Source organism: Eubalaena glacialis, chromosome 5, assembly GCF_028564815.1.
Source record: "Eubalaena glacialis isolate mEubGla1 chromosome 5, mEubGla1.1.hap2.+ XY, whole genome shotgun sequence".
NCBI classification, from domain to species: Eukaryota; Metazoa; Chordata; class Mammalia; order Artiodactyla; family Balaenidae; genus Eubalaena; species Eubalaena glacialis.
This window is the reverse complement of record NC_083720.1, coordinates 14,366,553-14,384,697: the sequence shown is the minus strand read 5'-3', so window position 1 is coordinate 14,384,697 and position 18,145 is coordinate 14,366,553. Positions and strand designations below refer to the sequence as shown.

Below are 18,145 nucleotides of genomic sequence, written 5' to 3'. Positions count from 1 at the left end.
AGAGAAAAATGACTAATCTAGTCTTAATCTTACTATTTTAATAACCATGTATAGTATAAAGTATTTGAGAGTAAGCTGCAGACATTGTGCCCCTTTAACCCTAAATACCTTCAGAGTATGTATCATAAGATCAGTAATACACTGACTATCCACAGGCAGAATTTCTCAATAATGCCCTTTACAGTTTTTTTCTCCTCTTTTCCGGGATCTAATCTGTGATCACCCATTGCTTTTAGTTGTCTCCATTAGTCTGGAATAATTCTTCTGCTTTTGTCTTTCATGACGTTGATTTTTTCTGAAGGCTATAGGACAGTAATGTGGTAGCTATACCTTACTTCGGGTTTTCTGATGTTTCCTCATGATTGGATTTGGGTTATAAATTTTTGGCAGGAATACTGCAAAAGTTAAATGGTTTTCTTTGTAGTGTATAACTTGGAAACACATGTGGTATTGGTTTATCTTATTATTGGTGATATTAACTTTGAGCACTTGGTTAAGATGAGGTACTCCAGGTTTCTTTATTGTAAAGATACCCTTTTTCCCTTGGTAATTAACATGTAATTTGTGGAGAGAGACTTTGAGACTGTGGGAATACCCATTTTTTCATCAGACTTTTCATATGAGCTTCAGTTTCCATTGGTGATTTTTATTCTTGCCTGATTATTACCATGATGGTTGCAAATGCTGAATAGGTAATCTTCAGAATTTCACTATACTGGTATTTGTCTTACTGCGTCATTCTTTCTATATTTATTAGCTGGCATTCCACTGTAAAGAACAACTTCCTATTATCAGTGTGGACTAAAGGCTTCTTATGTTTTCAGTGGTTGAAATTGTTATCATGATTGTTCAATTTGATGCTCAAATTGTCCCAGAGTTGGCTAGTGGGAGCCTCTTCTGGGTGGTTTCTGGATCCTTCTTTAAAAAGTCAACTTTACTGAGTTAATAATTATATATATTAAAGTACACTGAAATTACTGTCAAGTCCCCTAACCACGAGTCTACTTTCTGTCAGATTTGATTTATCTTTTCAGAATTTCATATAAATTGAACTGTGTAATATAAATTATATCCTCTTGTGTTCTTTTGCTCAGCATAATGATTTTCACATTCATCAGTATTGTTCCATATATCAGTAGTTTCTACCTCTTTATTGCATAATAGTTTTCTATTGAATGGATATTCTCCTTTATCCATTCATGTTGGTGGATATTTGGCTTGTTACCAGTTTTTGCCTGTTATGAGGAATGCCGCCATGAACATTTGTATACAAGCCTTTGGGCATATGTCTTAGATTTTCAGGTAAACATATAGGGGTAGATTGCTAGGTGGTATGGTAAACGTGTGTGTGTGTGTATATTTTTTTGCTGTGCCATGCAGCATGCGGGATCTTAGTTCCCCGACTAGGGATTGAACACATGCCCCCTGCAGTGAAAGCGTGGAGTAGTAACCACTGGACTGCCAAGGAAGTCCCTGGTAAACGTATACTTAACGTAATAAGAAATTGCCAAATGTTTCTTTTTTTTTTTTTAATTAATTAATTTACTTTATTTTTGACTGCGTTGGGTCTTTGTTGCTGCACGCAGGCTTTCTTTAGTTGCGGATATGGGGGCTACTCTTTGTTTTGGTCCGCAGGCTTCTCATGGCGGTGGCTTCTCTTTGTTGCAGAGCACGGGCTCTAGGCATGCCAGCTTCAGTTGTTGTGGTATGTGGACTCAGTAGTTGTGGCATGTGGACTCAGTAGTTGTGGCTTGCGGGCTGTATAGCGCAGGCTCAGTAGTGGTGGCGCACAGGCTTAGTTGCTCCGTGGCATGTGGGATCTTCCCGGACCAGGGCTCGAACCTGTGTCCCCTGCATTGGCAGACGGATTCTTAACCACTGCGCCACCAGGGAAGTTCCACCAGTGTTTCTTTCCTTTGCTATATGTTAGGTCATATGTCTTGTGGAATTTCCCATATTTTGGATTTGGCTAAATGCTTTATTGTGATACTCCTTAACATGTTCCTTTGTCTTTTCTAAGTGTAACTGGTAATAATAACTAGAGTTTGGTTAGGATCCAGTTTATTTTTGTTTTTATTTTTGTTTTGGTAGGAATATTTCATAGTGTGTTTGTGTCACAGCAGTAGGAATAAAATGTCTGGGTGTCTTACTTTCAGATTGTGTTGCGGTTGAGTTGGTTCAGGTGTTGTTAGCCTTATCCATCCATCATAAAGTGTCCCATCAGGGACTTCCCTGGTGGCGCAGTGGTTAAGAATCCGCCTGCCAATGCAGGGGACACGGGTTCGAGCCCTGGTCTGGGAAGATCCCGCATGCCGCGGAGCAACTAAGCCTGTGCGCCACAACTACTGAGCCTGAGCTCTAGAGCCCGTGAGCCACAACTGCTGAGCCCGTGTGCCACAACTACTGAGGCCAGTGCACCTAGAGCCTGTGGTCTGCAACAAGAGAAGCCATCACAATGAGAAGCCCACGCACCACAACGAAAGTAGCCCCTGCTCGCCACAACTAGAGAAGGCCCGTGCACAGCAACAAAGACCCAACACAGCCAAAAATAAATAAATAAAATTAATTAATTAAAAAAAAAATCATTCCCCAGATACATTATTTCAGCAGGGTTTGTTCAAGTTTCAGAAAGAAGAGGACAGGAGGATATGTGGAAGCAGTTGGCTGAGCATTTGTGTTTTTTATTTGTTTGGGTTTTTTTGGCCACCCCATGCAGCTTGTGGGATCTTAGTTCCCCGACCAGGGATTGAACCCGTGCCTTTGGCAGTGAAAGTTTTGAGTCCTAACCACTGGACCGCCAGGGAATTCCCTGAGCATTTGCTTTTATAGTTTTCTACTGAAATCTTTTAAGTCTGATAATTTTTAAGGCATATTGTCCTGTGAAAGCACTGTACAGTGAGTCCCTGTCTAATCACCATCTAGAGATAGTAACTCTGCTATCTTTAATTCATCCATCTGCTGAATCATTTGAAAGTACCTTGCAGATATTGTGACACTTCAGCACTGATGTCCCAAGAAAATGCAGCATCTAAGAAAATCAACACTGATTCATTATATCATCTAAAATCTAGTCAATAGTTATATTTACTCAATTGTCCACAAAATATGACTTTAAAATTCTAAAACTTGCTACTGGTATCTAGTGAGTAGAGACCAAGGATATCGCTAAACATCCTACAGTACCCAGGACAGCCTCCACACTAAAGAGTTATCTGGCTCAAAACGTCAGTTATGCCATGGTTGAAACACCCTGGTCTCTGGGGTATACATACCTTTACATTTATTTGATTGTTTCCAATTGTTTTTCAGAATTGAAATGTACTTGTTTTTACTCCAGCATTATACAAAAGTTCTGTCTTGGTCAACATTTGCTATTGGGAATTCCCTGGCGGTCCAGTGGTTGGGACTCTGTGCTCCCACTGCAGGACTGCAGAGGGTACAGGTTTGATCTCGATCCTTGGTCGGGGAACTAGGATCCCTCATGCTACAAAGTACAGCCAAAAAAGAAAAAACAAAACAAAAAAATAAAACAAAAAAAATTGATATTATGGGACCTTAAAATGTTTTTCAGACTGGGACAGATAAAAAAAATACTCTTTCATTGTCTTAATTTGCATTTCTCAAGGCCACTGAGGCTGAGCACCGTTTTTTTTATTGTCTATTTGCATTTCCTTGTTTGCCCTGCCAGTCTTTTAATGATTTTTCCTATTTGGTTGCGGGGTGTGTGTGTGTGTGTGTGTTTGTGTGTGTGTGACACAGAGAGAGAGAGAGAGGATGCACGAGGGCATAAGAGACATTTGTATGGGTTCTATATGTATTCTGGATATAACTGCTATATTGTGCTGCAGATATCTTCTCCCAGTTTTCATTTCCTTTTTTCTTTAAAAGAAATGTCTTTTACTTAAATAGAAACACCCTTTCCTTAAAAAAATTCCTATTTGTGAAAATAAGTATTATTGTGAAAATAAGTTTTTTTTTTAGGAGTTTTATATAGTACAAAACTCAGTTGTCTTGGAACTTCTTAAATTTTTAACAGTACAGTTTTAGCAAACGATCTCGTTATCTTTTTAGTATGTTACTTTACTTATCAGAATATCTTCTTTGTATGTCAATACATAAGATGTCTTTTATGCCAGAGACATTTTGACAAATTCCTATGGAATCACTTAAGTTTGTATCTTTCTGAAGAATGACTGGTTACTAATAAATAACTAGTTACAAAGTGGGGAGGGGTGGTTACCACGTTTTCATTAAAGATAATCATGTTTTCATAGTTGCAAATTGTAATGTATAAAAATATTTTTATTTTAAAAAAGGTTGGAGGCGTGAAAGAGAAAAGAAAGATGATCAAGATGAAGTTTCCAGTGTGAGAAGTGAGGGTGGTAATATCCGAGGTACCTTTAGAGGCCGAGGAAGAGGCCGAGGACGGGGAAGAGGACGAGGCAGAGGAAATCCTCGATGTAAGACTTGATTTTTTGTTTTGTTAAATTAGATGAACACTGAAAAAAGTGTGCAAGTCATCTGTTTTTCCCACTATCCCATATACTGTTTTAACTGATTTTACTTGTCTGATAATAAAGATGGTTTTGTATTTGTTTGTTACCCCTTGAAATACTTCACTTTGGATTTTTCTTTATAGTAACTATTTCTTTTTTTTTTTTTTTCAATCTGTGATCATTTTTCTTTTTCTTTATTACATCAAGTGAACTTTGATTATTCATATGGTTATCAAGAACATGGTGAAAGGACTGGTCAACCATTTCAAACAGAACTTAATACCAGTATGATGTATTACTATGATGATGGTACAGGCGTACAGGTGTATCCTGTGGAAGAAGCATTGCTTAAAGAGTATATTAAACGCCAAATGTAAGTCAATCAGACATAAACAGATGGGGCAGGAAAATCCGTTGTAATATCGAACTTTAACATCATTGATAAAATAACACATTTTCTAAGCTGTTTATTAGTAAAATTAGAACATTTTAAGAGTATTTTATATTTTGTTTCTAGGAAATGTTAGTAGAGCATGTATAAAGTATTTTAAAAAATTTATTTTTGGTTCATGTTGTTACTTATATAAGACTCCTGCTTTCTCTCTTGAGGTACTTCTCTGCTTAAAGGATATTAGTTAAAATGTCATGGCATAATATGAATGATTAAATATAAGAATATAAAACTACTTCATATATTTGAAATTGAACAAGTGAAATTTAGCTTATTTGCAAATAAATGTTTATATTAAAATTTGCAAATGAACATAAATGGCAAAAAATGGTGATATCTTCTAACTTTTATAACAATTGGTTTCAGAATCGTAAGTTTGTTTTTTAACTTTTAAGTTCTCTTTCTTTGTGACACATATTCAAAGGAGACTACCTAATCTTTTTTAGTTTTAGACTTTTTATTTTAGTTCTTATAATAGTTGCTTTCTGAATATTGAACTTGAAGTTTAGGAGAATATTAGTTTTTTCTATTATCTTTAAGCAAAAAGTAACCCCTCTGCCTGTTAGTATTGTGTAGGATGTTTTGCATATTTATATAGTGTGTTTATATAGTGGTGAGAAAAGTGTTTCCAAGTGATGTGCCTAACTAATTTACTGAAATTTGAACCTTTTTTTATCCTTATAAAGGGAAGGAAAAAGGCTATTTTTGAAAAGGCATAAGCATTTTTATTTTTATTTATTTATTTTTTTATTTTTTTGGCTTTGTTGGGTCTTCATTGCTGCGCCCAAGCTTTCTCTAGTTGTGGTGAGTGGGGGTTACTCTTTGTTGCGGTGCGCGAGCTTCTCATTGCGGTGGCTTCTCTTGTTGCGGAGCACGGCGTCTAGGCACGCGGGCTTCAGTAGTTGCGGCACGCGGGCTCAGTAGTTGTGGCACACGGGCTTAGTTGCTCCGCAGCATGTGGGATCTTCCCGGACCAGGGCTCGAACCTGTGTCCCCTGCATTGGCAGGCAGATTCTTAACCACCGCACCACCAGGGAAGCCCCATAAGCATTTTTAAAACATCCACCTTTATTTTAAAAAGAAAATGGACCCTAGTCCATTAATAGAAAATAATATCTTCATCAGCGTCAGCCAGGCATCTTCCTGGGATGCCTTCATGGTGGATTTGATTGGCTTACAATATGAAGCAACTTGTTTATTTTATTTTTGCTTCTTTTGTTACAGTTGACACAAACACTAAAGAAAAGGGCCTTTTTATGGGCAGAAAGTGCCTGGCATGTGGCTATCAACTTCAAAACACTATTCCTGTCTTCCTTTGTAACTCTTGCTGCCAGGTCCCTTCTGAGACCTGACAGTGGACATGCAACTCCATGTCAGGATAATCGGCCTTTAATGTTCTCATGCAAGTGAGGGAGGAGCATAGCTACTTCAGTGTTGACAAAATTTCTGATCATGCAGTGTAGAATCCAGAGCTTCTAAGGTAGGACATGATAATGTCCCCTAGGACACTGAACAAAGTATCAGACATGGCATTGGGCATGACTCCTTTTTTTGTTATTATTTAGCAGCGGAGTTTTTGGCAGATACTAGAGCACCAGGTTTAGAATGGCTCTTCACTGTTACTGCTCTCTGATTAGTGGACATCTGGATTTGAGGAGTCATGCTTTTGACTTTGTGTCTTTAAGGTTTCTCAGACATAGATAGGCTTCTTCATTAGGGTTTGGATTTTCCTCTTTGAGAAGTTACTGAAAAACTTCTTGTACTTCAGGAATATTATGCTAAATATTTTGAAGTAGGAGGCTTAACTGTATTATGGATGGTTAAGTTCTTAAAATCATTTTAACTGAAAATATATGTTAATAGTTTGACATTTTTGATGTCAGGATATTAAAAATGGAAGATCTTGATTATTTCTAACTGGGGCAGTCTCTTGGCATTCAGATTTAGACATAAGTATGTTTGCAGCCCGTTAGAAGTTTTAAAAAGTGTATACTGTAGGTAATAGTGATTTATGAATTTATTTAGATACTGTGTTTCTCACAGAGTACTAGATTAAAAAGGCATCTTACTAATTATTCAGAGAAGTTTTTGTCTAAGAACACTTTTAACTTGTGTTTAAATCAGATGTCTTAATGTCTGAAAATTTCGAATTTATGCGTATGTATTACGTGCCTACTGCATTTTAGCCACTGTGAAAGGGCTTTTGAGACATAACAAAAATCAGAATGTTCATTTCTTCAAGACTTCGATTATTTTCTTCAGCGTTTAAGAAGAGTAAATGATTTACTAGTGTTACTGCGATGTCAGTTGTATTTCACTGATCTAAGGGAGCTTTGCACTTTGATAGTTGGATAAATATCAGAGTATAAAGAAGCAACTTGGGTATTTACATTTCTAAAATAAGACATTTTTCCCACCCAGTGAAAGGTAGCTCAAAGCCAGTTTTCAGTTGTAGGTGATTATTTCTTCAAAGTTAAAATTTGACCTAAATAATTCAAGGGTATCTTGAGTTCCCCGGTCTTACTCCCAAATATATGAGCTGGTGTGCTTTCTTATCATTTGCCACCCTTCTTTGAAAACTTGCTCTGTGATTTGGAAACAGTGTAGGATTTTTAAACCATAAGCCATATCATTTGATGTCATGCATTTCTTTTGTATTATTCTTTTCTACATTTCCCCCTATTTATCCTCTTGTTCTGTTTTTCTGGAATCTTGTTCTCGTTTTTTTTATATGCAGGCTGTAATTTAAATGTGTTTCTCAAATGCCATTATTGTATGTATTCTTCATATTATCTTTATATCTTGGAACTTGTAGTTGTTGATCATACAGTTTGTTCATTTACACTTCTCTCTATACTTTCCTAGAGAGAAGATTAAGGTGTATAAGTTGCTTCTGTATTTTTTTTGCCCATGTATATACCTCATGGTGTTGCAGATATTCTTTGTTTAACTGTATTCTGTTCACTTTTAACGTCTTTTATAGTTCTGCCTCTCGAAGGGGGGAGATAGTGAACCATTCAAATATAAAATTGTGTGCATCTGTGCCCACATATTCACTCAGTTTTTACTAAGCATTGTGCTGAATGCTAGGGTTCGGAAGTATTAAACAATGTCAGTACCCCGCCAATTTAGAAAACAAACTAATCTACTCTGTAAACTTGACAAAGAATACTTCCAATATACCATTATTTTCAGTGATGGGAAAAAGTTGGAAGGCAGTCTGTTGATGTGTTTAACTTTGTTATTTAGTGTTTAAATGAAGCAAGTTAAAGTAGCTTTGAAATGAAATTTTTCACTTAATTGACTCATTAAAAAGTTAATTATTGAACTGTTTTAAAGTATGGTTAATTGTTTATACCTGGGTAAAGCTGATGTAACAAAGAAGTACGTTTTTGGGAAGATAGTATTCTAAATTTCTTTCTACCTGTGTAAGAGAAATTACTAACAGTAGGGTTTTGTTGTTATTATATTTACCCTATGTATGTTGTGTTAAATGTATATAATGTAATTAATAAATCAAAATAGTTTTATAACAATTGATATTATAAGCCATAGACATTTTAATATTCTGTTGAATAAATTGATGAAATTTATATTTACTTCTTTCTTTTTTCAGTGAATATTACTTCAGTATAGAAAACTTGGAACGGGACTTCTTTCTTAGGAGAAAGATGGATGAGCAAGGTTTCTTGCCTATTTCCCTGATTGCTGGTTTCCACCGTGTTCAGGCTCTCACTACAAACCTTAATCTCATTTTAGAGGTAATTTTTCATACACAAAACAGTCTGTACTTTAGTTATGCTGTGAACCTAAAACCGCTCTAAAAAATAAAGTCTATTAAACAATTTTAAGGAAAAAGCAAAAACAATCTGTAGTTACCTAAGGCTTAGACTGTATCTCAAGGCTTTTTTGCCTTTTTATAAAACCGAAATAAATGTCTGACCCCTCAAAGGATTACTTAATGATGTTTCCACCTGTTTTTAACCTGATCCTTCTTAGATGGGTTGAACCCCAACACAAACTTGAACATTCTTGGGTGTTCTTGGTCCTTTAGTCTTCAGGTTGCTGTAAAATAGCATGTATTAAATTATTAAATTAAAATTTAAATTAAATTAAATTTAAATTTAAATTTAAAATTTTTCCTGTATAAAGAGGGCTAATTTAAAGTAGTCTTTCTAGTTATGTTCTTTTTTTATGTTTTTAATAAATTTATTTTATTTATTTATTTTTGGCTGCACTGGGTCTTTGTTGCTGTGTGCGGGCTTTCTCTAGTTGGGGCGAGCCGGGGCTACTCTTCGTTGTGGTGCATGGGCTTCCCATTGTAGTGGCTTCTCGTTGTGGAGCATGGGCTCTAGGCGTGCGAGCTTCAATAGTTGTAGCACGCGGACTCAGTAGTTGTGGCTCGCAGGCTCTAGAGCACAGGCTCAGTAGTGTGGCACACGGGCTGAGTTGCTCTGCGGCATGTGGGATCTTCCCGGACCAGGGCTTGAACCCGTGTCCCCTGCATTGGCAGGCAGATTCTTAACCATTGTGCCACCAGGGAAGGCCGGGAAAGGATATTTAAAAAAGAAAGAAAACTTTTGCATTACCATTATGGTTAGCATTATTAATACATAGTGACTGATTTTTTTTTGTAGAGTTTATTTATTTTTGGCTGCGTTGGGTCTTCGCTGCTGTGCACGGGCTTCCTCTAGTTGCGGTGAGCAGGGGCTACTCTTCGTTGTGGTGCGTGGGCTTCTAATTGCGATTGCTTCTCTTGTTGCGGAGAATGGGCTCTAGGTACGGGGGCTTTGGTAGCTGTGACACACAGACTCTAGAGCGCAGACTTAGTAGTTGTGGTGCATGGGCTTAGTTGCTTCGCGGCACGCGGGATCTTCCCAGACCAGGGCTCGAACCCATGTCCCCTGCGCTGGCAGGTGGACTCTTAACCACTGCGCCACCAGTGAAGTCCCCACAGTGACTGATTTACAGTAAAAAATAATACTACTGTGAAACATAGAAACACATAAGCATAGTGATTTAGAATAGCATAGGTCTGAATTCACTTAACATTCATTGTGTACCTACCACTTATTACAGTGGGAAAGATGTCTTTTTTTCCCTTAAGAAGGTAAGGCTTCATTAGGCTTTGCAGTATAAACATACTGATTTAGAGCATGGACTTTAGAACCTGCATACATATCCTCCTAGCTCTGTGACTTCAGGCAGTGTCCTGAGACTTCTGTAAAGTGGAAATTGTTACAACAATACATACTTCATAGGGTTGTTATGAGTATGAAATGTGTAATGGCAGAGTCTGGCATATACAGTAAGCTCTAAATAAGAATTTGCTGTTACTGTTAGTCTTCAAGGATATCCTTCTGTTGATTACTCCTTTTATCTTCATTTCATTTCTACCAGCTTTTTCCTATATGTATTTGAATATGCTTAAGTCTTAACTGTCTTGAAAAAACTGTCAAAAGAAGCAGAATATATTTTAGCTAACACCCGTATCTGCTCTGGTTGAGTGTGTCTACACAGTTAAACTTACTGAATCTGTTTCCTCCTCTCCCATTCGTTTTTCACCTTACTGCACTCTTTTTCTTTCTTTTGTTTTTTTTTTTTTACTTTGATACATATGTATATTGTAATATGATGGCTATTGCAGCGTTATCACTTAACATAGTTATAGTACAATATAATAGAAATAATAGAAAATAATAGGAAAAAAAACCTCAGATACCCAGAAATGTTGACTGTATACTGTAGCTCATTGTTTAGGAGTTCAAGATAACCAAGATTTGGTTTTAGTAAAAATATGTCTAACTCTGTCTAGATCTTTTCCTTAATTTGTGTATGCTGTGAGCCTTTTAAGTTTTTGTATGAGTCTTTTAAGGCCTGAGTCACAACTTTCCCGCTTTCTGTTTTCTTTATTTTCTTCTTGAGTTTTTTTTGTTTTTTTCTTTTCAGTAGGGAATTAATTCCCTGTGATTCAATATTCAAAGGGTATATAGTGAAAAATTTCCTTCTCATCTTTCACCAACAGTGAACTAGTTAAACCTTCCTTGGTGTGGCAAGTAGCGTTACTTCTTTTTTGTGTATTCTTCCTGAGATAGTTCATGTTTTACTACATATACTGTTATACCCCTTCCTTTTATAAAAACAGCATATATTGGAAGATCATTCAATAGCTATATATAAAGAACTTTGAATTTTTTCCTGAAAATTTTTCTTTAAATTGAGACATAACTTATACATTGTATATTAGAAGTTATAAGATTAAGAATGACTTTCCCCTATGTACCTACTTGTGTTACTGCTACACAGATTAAGATAGAACATTTTCAACATCCCAGGGAGCTCCCTTGTACTCCCTGCTAGTCTGAATCACTGTTCTCCTCAAAGTAGTTGCTTTTCAGAGAGGTCCCTCATCTTGTTTTTTAAACATTTAATAATCAAAATTATTTGAAATCTTTTATATCTGACTGTTGCTTGTTATTTCTGTAAGGCTTATCCATGTTGTTGTTGTGTGTGGCAGTTGTTTATTTTTCATTTTGCAGTAGTATTCAATTGTATGAATATAACTCTTTTTTCGGGTTCCTCTTATAGACATTTGGGTTCTTTACAGCTTGAATATGTGACTGTTGTGAACATTATTATTGTACATATTTTTGGATGGACATATGCACTTATTTTTTTGTGAAATTGATGGGTAACAGGTTATTTGCGTGTGCGTGTGTGTGTGTGTGTGTGTGTATACAAACATATATATATATACGAGCTTAGCTTTTGTAAATACTGCTAAACGTTTTTCCAAAATATTGAACCAATTAAAACTACTGCTGTTCAGAGTTTGACTTGCTTCACATACCAGCGAACACTGTTGGTGGTCTTTTTCCAAAACATTTTGAAAAACTTAAACCCATAGCAAAGTTTTAAGGTGATTTTTCTTTTTCTTTTTCTTTTTAAAATTCAGGTGTAAATAACATGATGTAAAATGCAGGGCTATTAGGTGTTCAGTTCGAGTTTTGAAAATTGTATAAGCCTGCTCCAAACAAGATATAGTTAATTACTCTAAAAACTTCCTTAGTGGCCCTTTGCAGTCAGTCCCCCATCCCCTCACCCTTTGCCCTGCCAAACCAAAGCACTTTTCTGATTCTGTTACCAGAGATTTATTTTGTCTTTTCTTTACATTTGTGTAAATAGAGTTCTTCTGTCTCCTGGCTCTTTCATTTGTAGTTTTTGAAATTCATCCATGTTGTTGCAAGATCTGGATGTTGGGTATACTGCTTTGCTACTGGGGTGTCATTGCTTCTAGAACATTCAGTGGACAAAACTAGGAAAATACATTAAAAAAATACACATATCAGCAACTCAAACGCTTTACTGTAAGGTTCTTCCTTATTTCCTTCATTCCATATTTCAGACTCTCTTCTCTTTCAGTGAGTATCCTGATTCCCATCAAAAGAGTTTGTTTTTAAATAATTTTAATACTAATTTTAAAGTAGTGTCCAGTTACAGAAAATATACTTACTTGAGAAGTAAGTATGATACTAATATTAAGGGCATACAAATGTAAGATACTTAAAGTAATACATATAATGTGTTCTCCAACTAAAATACAGCGAGTTTTAATCTTTATAAGTTAACAGTTTGTATGTTGAGTTTTTATATTTGTATTTTTCCTAGTTTCTAAAGGTGTGAGTATTCTTGAATTTCAGGGAAGATTCAGATCAGTAAGGCTGTAATTTTTATTTGGAAGAAATTTTGTTCTAGTTTTATTTTATCCTTAAATTACAGCAAGCTATTTTTGAGAGCCACCATATCCTAGTGGCTGAGAGTTTTCGTGTTGGACAGATAATAAATGGTTTGAGTCCTGGTATTGCCTCATACTAAGTCCATAACCTTTATCAAGTTACTTTATTTCTTTGAGCCTCAATTTCCTCATCTGTGAAACCTACTTTACACTTACAAGGTGTTATGAGGAATCTCTGCATGTGTGTATTTATTATTCAATAATGGTGGTATTTATTACAATAATTAAATATAATGCCTAAATTTTATTTGGTGATATTATATTAAGGGAAAACTAAAGGAAATAGGAGCGGAAAAAATTGTCAATAAAAAATTATAGTAGTTTGCTTCAAGTTGATGCAATACTCCTTAATTGAAAATTTGGTTTTCACAATTAGAATAATTTGCTACATGTTAAATCAGGATATTTGTTACTTTACAAGGGCAAATTATTTTAAAATCTGTTCTGTTCATGGATATTCTGAGAAATATATTACATTAACTGTAATATCCTATGCTGATTTCAGACTTAAAAAATGTTTAGGTTATTAGAAGTATAGGAGGTACAATTAAATTTTTTGAATGAATGTTCTTTAATAACTCAAAATTCCTATTTATAGGCACTGAAAGATAGCACAGAAGTGGAAATTGTGGACGAGAAAATGAGAAAAAAGATAGAACCAGAAAAATGGCCAATTCCGGGCCCTCCTCCACGTAGTGTGCCACAAACAGACTTCTCTCAACTGATTGATTGCCCAGAGTTTGTACCAGGCCAAGCCTTTGGTTCACATACAGGTAACAGCTTTTCTTCTAGAGCAAACAGCATAACAGTGGGCTATTTAGTCCAATTTACCTATCCTTTTTAAAGTTTATATAGATTCAATAGAAAATTAAAGATAACCCAGTGACTTATGATGCTTTAAATTCTATTCGTATTGCCTCCCACAGAAAGTTATAAATTAAATAGGGATTTAAGAATTATGGGAGGAGCTCTGCTCTATTTATTCTTAACTTATTTGTCTACTTTGTCACATGTGGAGTTTCTACCTATCTTCTTAATTTTACTAAATGATTATAGATGTATTCCGCCAGTTTTCCCCTTGTAAGACTGGAATGGTCTAAAAGTCTTATACTCAAGAGTGGGGTTAGCCTTCCTTTAATTTTTTTCTTATGTGCTTCAACTTTGTCTTGAAATGACAAGATGACCTATATTCTAAATCAGAATTGGGGATCTCTTATGAAGTTATTATAATTATATATTAAAGAATTGGTGGTATTTAGAATTTCCAAAAACTGCTTTAATGTTAAGAATTTTTTCCTGGATCATTTTTAAGACATTCCCTCTTGGGAAAAAATATGTGTGCTTAAACTTTTTTCAGTCAGGGTGATGATCTACTGATGCTCTTGGATGTCATTTGATCGGAATATGCAGAGGAATAGGTGACTCACTGAAATATCATTATAAACATTGGAACAAATCGTCTGCAGAAATGAAAGCGACCAGACTTCTGTGCAAGAATGTCTACTCCCAGCTCCTGTGGAGGAGGTTGGGCCAACACTACCATGGAGATAAACACCTTTGTGATGATGATGAAAGACAGACCAGAGGACTGCTGTTGTTTTTATAGGAGCTGCCCGTTTGTTTGTAATTAGCCTGGGCTGCATGTGCTACTTTTTTTCACGGTGGGAAAGTTAATTATCATTCTGGAAATATTGCAAGGTTCTGTGTTTTCCTTCCAGACTTATGTACTTGTGTCCAGATCAATAAAGCAGAAATAGAGAGGCTTGAGTGGAATTTCTCAGATTGTTAGGTCCTTTGCTATTTGATTTGCTCTTCACAGTATAGTGTACATTGTATAATTCACATGTTGTCATAGTGTTTCGCATGGACTGTAAGATTTATTAATGTGAACACTAAGGGATAAGAAACTTAAGAAACGAACGAGAGTATTTTTTTTTTTTTTTACTCTTCAGAATATATTTTATATACCAGTGTAGAGACCTCCCATCAATAAAGCACTGATGGACAGTCTCACAGATATTTTTATTTAGTGTTTCTTTGATTGTCAGCCCTCTGTGCCTCTACACCTAGCAAGCAACTTGGGCAGGTGTTTTAAAAGTTGAACTTCAAGTGACATTTTTTAGTTTTTTTAAAAAAAGAATACAATGTCTGATGGTAAGTTAGATTAAGTTATTGTGTAAACTTGGGGTCCAAGATGACATTTTTAACCGTCTTATGAACAGGCATTAGGTCAGTTGTTAAATAGAAAATACTTTTTCCACAAGGTAGCTAAGATAAGTCAGTCAAGTTGGTGATGCCTGTCCATTAACCATTTATGCATTATTAATAAAATTACAAGAATAAAATCACAATGTTTGTACATTTTTGTGTTTTTTTAAAAAAAAATATACTCATTTACATGCTCATACATATTGCCTGAACGAACTTTTTGGCCAACCCAATATAAGCACATGTATTGTGAATATTGTGAAACATACAACTTCATGGTAGAAACATTATTCAAGCTTAAAGAGCAATTAGAGATGATTATATCATAAACTTAAGTAGGTATTTAAAAATTCAATTTCTGTGTTAAAGATAGTAGATACTGATTTCTCTGCCTTTTGCCAGATACTGTTCTAATCGTGTATACATGAACTATACATACTAATTTAGTTAATTCTCCCAGTTACTAGTGGTGGTTCCTAGTCTACTTTTAAAGCTTTATTTACTGCATGAATAGAGATGATTCATAGTATTAGGAATAGGGTTCTCTAGAGTTAATGTTTTTTTCATTCCTATAACTTCAATATTAATACTGACAGCCCAAACCTTTTCACTCGTACTAATTTTTTGGATCAATTGATGACATGTACCATTAAGTTGTAGAGCAGCAGTGTCCAATAGAAATATTACGTTTGCCACACATGTAATCCTAATAATTTTTAATAGCATTAAAAGCTGTAAAACAAATGAAATTAATTTTAATATATCCAAATATTATGACATTAATATAAAAATTATCGACCAATGTTATTTTTGTACCAAGTGTTTGAAATCTGCTGTGTATTTTACACTTATCCTGAGCACATTTCAGCACTAGCCACATTTCAAGTGCTTTGTAGCTCCACAAGGCTAGTGGCTATTGTATTGAACAATGCAGTTTTAGAGCGTTTTCTGTTATGAATCATTATACTTCTTTTTAAAGCAATATAGTAATCTGGTGGTTGAAGCCTGGATCTGTGTGTCCATGGAGAAGATAATAAATCCATCTGACTCTCGTATGTAGTAGATGAAAGTAAAATCTTGGAATACTCTCTCAAACTCACTCCTGGAATGTGCCTTTGCATTTTCATTTAGTAAGTTAGAAGGATTGTTGGTGTTCATTTATTTCAACTTTCTCTCTGTAGTATTCAACTTTGCAATGTTTTCAGGGAATTGGCTTTGAGGAGTAAATAATGTTTAGAAGTTTACAGTATAAATTTGTTTTTAAAACACTTTTTGTCCAAAGCAAGTTCATATTGCATTACAACTTAAATATTCTTTGACTTCTGAAAAAAAAATTTATAAAGGAATTGATTTGTATTTTATAGAGCATATAATTACTTTGATTAAAAGTGTGGAGAAAGGCATTTTTAATTCCAGCAGAGTTGTAAAATGTTTTGTTATTACCAGGGCATTGCACTTTAATGACGTGACATTCTAGTCTTCACAGTATTCACTGCGAGCCAAGGGCCAAACTGCATTTAGGTAAACCTTGTTAGGCAAAGGAGATGAGAAAAGTATGAGTATTGGCCGCCTTAGTATAGATCCTAGCAGAACAATGAAGGATTGATTTTGCCTTGAATAAAATATGAATTTTATTTGCTTAGTAGCATTTAAGATTCCCTAATTTCATTACAATTAATGAATCTAAGGTTTCACAGAGAATTGACTCCCAAATAGATGTCTTGTCATAATTAGTAAGTGACTTGCATTGATATTCTTGAGAAGTTTGAATGAATATGTCTGCATAAGGGTTGATAACATTCCTGTTATTATTCATTGGCATCACTCAAATACATCTTACAAAGCCCTTTGGGTTTGAAAATCACTGAAAGATTATAATTGAGATTGATTTATCATGTTTTTGTGAAGAAAGAAAACGGCCAAGTAAAGAAAAAATGTGTGTTATAAGTAAGAAAACCATTATTTTAACTATAGAACTAACTTAAAATTTTAGAGTCTGCCCCAAATTCTCCAAGAATTGGAAGTCCACTGAGCCCAAAGAAAAACACTGAAACAAGTAATCTTCAAGCAATGTCTAGAGTTTTGTCTGCCAGTTTGCCCGACTTGGACTCAGAACCTTGGATAGAAGTAAAAAAGAGACATCGTCCATCCCCAGTGAAATTGAAGGTAAGTTGTTATGACCCAAGTGAAGTGTGATATATTTTTTTTAGAAATTAAAAAAATTTTTTTTATTTATTTATTTTTGGCTGTGTTGGGTCTTCGTTGCTGTGCGTGGGCTTTCTCTAGTTGCGTTGAGTGGGGGCTACTCTTTTTTTTTTTAAATTAATTTATTTATTTATGGCTGTGTTGGGTCTTAGTTTCTGTGCAAGGGCTTTCTCTAGTTGTGGCAAGCGGGGGCCACTCTTCATCGCGGTGCGCGGGCCTCTCACTATCGTGGCCTATCTTGTTGCGGAGCACAGGCTCCAGACGCGCAGGCTCAGTAATTGTGGCTCACGGGCCCAGTTGCTCCGTGGCATGTGGGATCTTCCCAGACCAGGGCTCGAACCCGTGTCCCCTGCATTGGCAGGCAGATTCTCAACCATTGCGCCACCAGGGAAGCCCGGGGCTACTCTTTGTTGTGGTGCACGGGCTTCTCAATGTGGTGGCTTCTCTTGTTGCGGAGCCCGGGCTCTAAGCGCGTGGGCTCAGTAGTTGTGGCTCGCAGGCTCTAGAGCACAGGCTCAGTCGTTGTGGTGCATGGGCTTAGATGCTCTGTGGCATGTGGGATCTTCCCAGGCCAGGGCTCGAACCCGTGTCCCCTGCATTGGCAGGCGGATTCTTAACCACTGCGCCAGCAGGTAAGTCCGAAGTGTGATCTATTCTGAGTGGAGTGTAAGGCCACTGTTTTTGAGGTACATATATAAATTCGGAAAAGTTTTAAGAAAAATGGTAAAAATTGGAACCATTGCCCTTCAGTAAAGCTTATGGGTTACTAAGTAGTTGAAAATAAATAATATTGTATCATTTTTTAAAATTTATCTTATTTCTGAATATGATTTAAGAATATTTCGCTTTAACCTTTTTTACTTGAAATTAGTTTATATTTGAATAATATTTCAGTTTTGTTAAAGCTGACAAAATTTTTCTAAATTTTGAATTTATAACTTTGCCATATTATTTGTAACCTTGTTAATTATTTGTAAAATTCTTTTACAT

At 35.6% G+C, this 18,145-nt stretch overlaps 1 protein-coding gene across 5 annotated transcripts in view; it reads left to right on the top strand.

Annotated features, from left to right (window-relative positions):
• The window catches only part of LARP1B (La ribonucleoprotein 1B), a 129,802-nt gene that overhangs the window by 19,795 nt on the left and 91,862 nt on the right, over positions 1-18,145 (top strand). For 4 of the 5 annotated variants that reach the window (XM_061191986.1, XM_061191982.1, XM_061191983.1 and 1 more), the window contains exons 6-10: positions 4,317-4,460; positions 4,704-4,869; positions 8,564-8,708; positions 13,341-13,515; positions 16,944-17,116. In XM_061191986.1, coding sequence (XP_061047969.1) covers positions 4,317-4,460; positions 4,704-4,869; positions 8,564-8,708; positions 13,341-13,515; positions 16,944-17,116 — 803 coding nt within the window. Of the gene's footprint in view, positions 1-4,316; positions 4,461-4,703; positions 4,870-8,563; positions 8,709-13,340; positions 13,516-14,099; positions 15,070-16,943; positions 17,117-18,145 lie in introns of those variants that run through there. The other variant, XM_061191985.1, reaches the window with a different exon arrangement.